At 42.5% G+C, this 2,297-nt stretch overlaps 1 protein-coding gene across 1 annotated transcript; it reads right to left on the bottom strand.

Annotated features, from left to right (window-relative positions):
* Nucleotides 1-1,166: 1,166 nt before the first annotated feature.
* Nucleotides 1,167-1,744, bottom strand: LOC117613145. Its single transcript, XM_034341789.1, has 3 exons — nt 1,689-1,744; nt 1,471-1,603; nt 1,167-1,380 (listed from the first exon to the last, which is right to left on the bottom strand). The coding sequence occupies exons 1-3, from the start codon at nt 1,715-1,717 to the stop codon at nt 1,207-1,209; spliced, it is 336 nt and encodes a 111-aa protein (XP_034197680.1). The 5' UTR covers nt 1,718-1,744; the 3' UTR covers nt 1,167-1,206.
* Between the last annotated feature and the right edge of the window lie 553 nt (nt 1,745-2,297).

Genomic DNA, 2,297 nt, shown 5'->3' with positions numbered 1-2,297 from the left:
GCACCAATCAATGGCAGATTTCTAAAGAAATATTACCCTACGACTTGGGAGCTGGTGGAGAAGTAATCTACCATAGCATTTGGGTTTGGTAAGATTAGGTCGTTACAGGAATAAGATGTTTGAAGTAAAGTAAAAAAGATCAACCAAAGCAACATCGTATATATAGATATGTCAGAAGAGTTCTCTACAAAATAGGCCAAGCAATGGCCAAAACATCCATCGAACTAAACAAAAGCTAGCTCTATCATATTTGACGACAACAAAAGGTAAGTATAGCTGGATACAAAAAAAGGCAAACTATTGGCCTAATACATATCTAAACATCAGGAAATAGGCTATAGAGAGCAGTCCTGAAGTTCTCACATGCGCTCTCTCCAGCAGATAAGGCAGATATGATGGGTAGCTTCCTTGCCTCTAATGACTTCACTCCAACCGAGTCCTGGCGAAGCTGAGCCTCAAGAGGCCTATAACTCCGAATGTCCTTAGAGACCTCGGCTAGAATGGCAGCCTTCCTTTCCTGAAGTTTCCTGATCTGCTCATCAATGCTCTTAACCTCGTGCCTCTTCTTACGGACAAGCTCGACCTTTTGCCTAATAATAGCACTTGTCGAAGAAATCTGCAGCTCTAAGGTCTCACCTACCCTTAGCTCCTCTCGAAGGGAAGGATGGCGGGGAATCAATCTCGCCACCTCTCCAAAGAGATGCATGATCGTACATATCGTAGTTTGGTCAGGAAAAAAGCCAGAGTTCACTAATGCCTCAATAGCGGCTTTGACCTTGTCTCTCTCATCCTGATCGGCCAAGGATATGCAATCTCGGTCTTTCTGTAGGATCGAAGTAGGGCCTCAGCTGTAGGATTTGGAAACACCCCAGCCACAGTTGAAGAAGTGGCATGACGGGTGGAAGCCTCCGCAGTAATGGTAGAAGCATCCCACTGATCAAGATAAGCAAAGATATTGCCAGGGGCCTTCCAATTAGATTATATGAATACCAGAAGTTCCAAATTATAGAAAAATGAATCAAATGGATTGGCAAGTGATGCTTACATGGTCCATAAGTGACTGAATAAGGTCATCTTGGTCTGTTGATCGTGGTTGCTCACTGCCACTCTCAACCAAAGCTCTAGCTATACATGCCCGGACATAAGAGAGATCCGGCATAATAGGTTCTCCAACCTAGCATGAGATCAGATGAGTTGGGATAATATTTAAACATGGAAAAGCAAGATGTCAAGACATACCTCATGTGGCTGATCTGTCAGAATAGGTGTGGACACATCTGATGACGGTTGAGGGATCTGTGATTCAGGCTCGTCGCTCAATGTGACTGGGATGGCCGGAAGTACATCACTGACATTGGCAGTCTGATCGGCCGAAATAGTCTGATAATCCACAACATTCACCAAAGTGAGAAAATATAAATTTTCGAAAGGCTTTGGAATATGTAAAAATAATGAAGTATGTGGGATTACCTGAAGAATTCGACCATCTGTGGAATGGTCGGTTTGGGTCTCGGGGATCTGAGCACTGATCTGGTAAAATTTGAACTTCCTCTTTAATTGTCGTGGGGTCAATCGAGATGGTCTGAAGACTAAGAGAAACCACCTAAAATGGTTCAAAGTTTTAATAACGGGACCAGGGGTAGGTTATCGTATATAAAAATTCAATGAAATTGAGAGTCCAAAATTACCTGATGATCTGGAATGTGGGACGAGTCATCAATGACTCCGCGATCAACCTCGCGACTTCTTGATGGCTGGGTGACTTGTTGAGGCTCTGCCATGACGATCTGGGTTGGTGGAAGGGTTGACACTGACAACCTCCGTCTGAATTTGCCAAACAAAATTTAAATAAATATTAAAAAAAATCTAAGTATGGAAATTAGACTGAGATGGGCCAAAGAAGCTTACCTCAACTTTAGCCTCAGAAGTAGTGGTATGTCCACCAACTTTAGTCTCAAATATGTGATTCTGAAATTCCTACATTTAAACCACAAGTTAAAAAATACTAGGAATAGAGTAGGAAATGTAGTGAAAATGAAACTTATCGGAATGGCCGAAGAAGAAACTGTTGAGTGAGGGGCCATGGTCAAGTGAGTGGATTGGGTTGCTTTACTATCCTACTCAAGCGTATAAGGGCAAAGTCTTATTATTATTTAAAATAAAAAATAAATAAAAAAACATATCATACCTGGGGGCAATGGGTTGCTCGGGATCTTTCTCGGTCGAGCAATGATGATGTCATCGGCTAGTGGAATCTCAACATCGTAGCCAGAGGAGTTCTGATCCTCCCCAACATC

Source organism: Prunus dulcis, unplaced genomic scaffold (genome assembly GCF_902201215.1).
Source record: "Prunus dulcis unplaced genomic scaffold, ALMONDv2, whole genome shotgun sequence".
NCBI classification, from domain to species: Eukaryota; Viridiplantae; Streptophyta; class Magnoliopsida; order Rosales; family Rosaceae; genus Prunus; species Prunus dulcis.
Note: the sequence above shows the minus strand (reverse complement) of the source record. Positions and strands in the feature narration are given on the sequence as shown.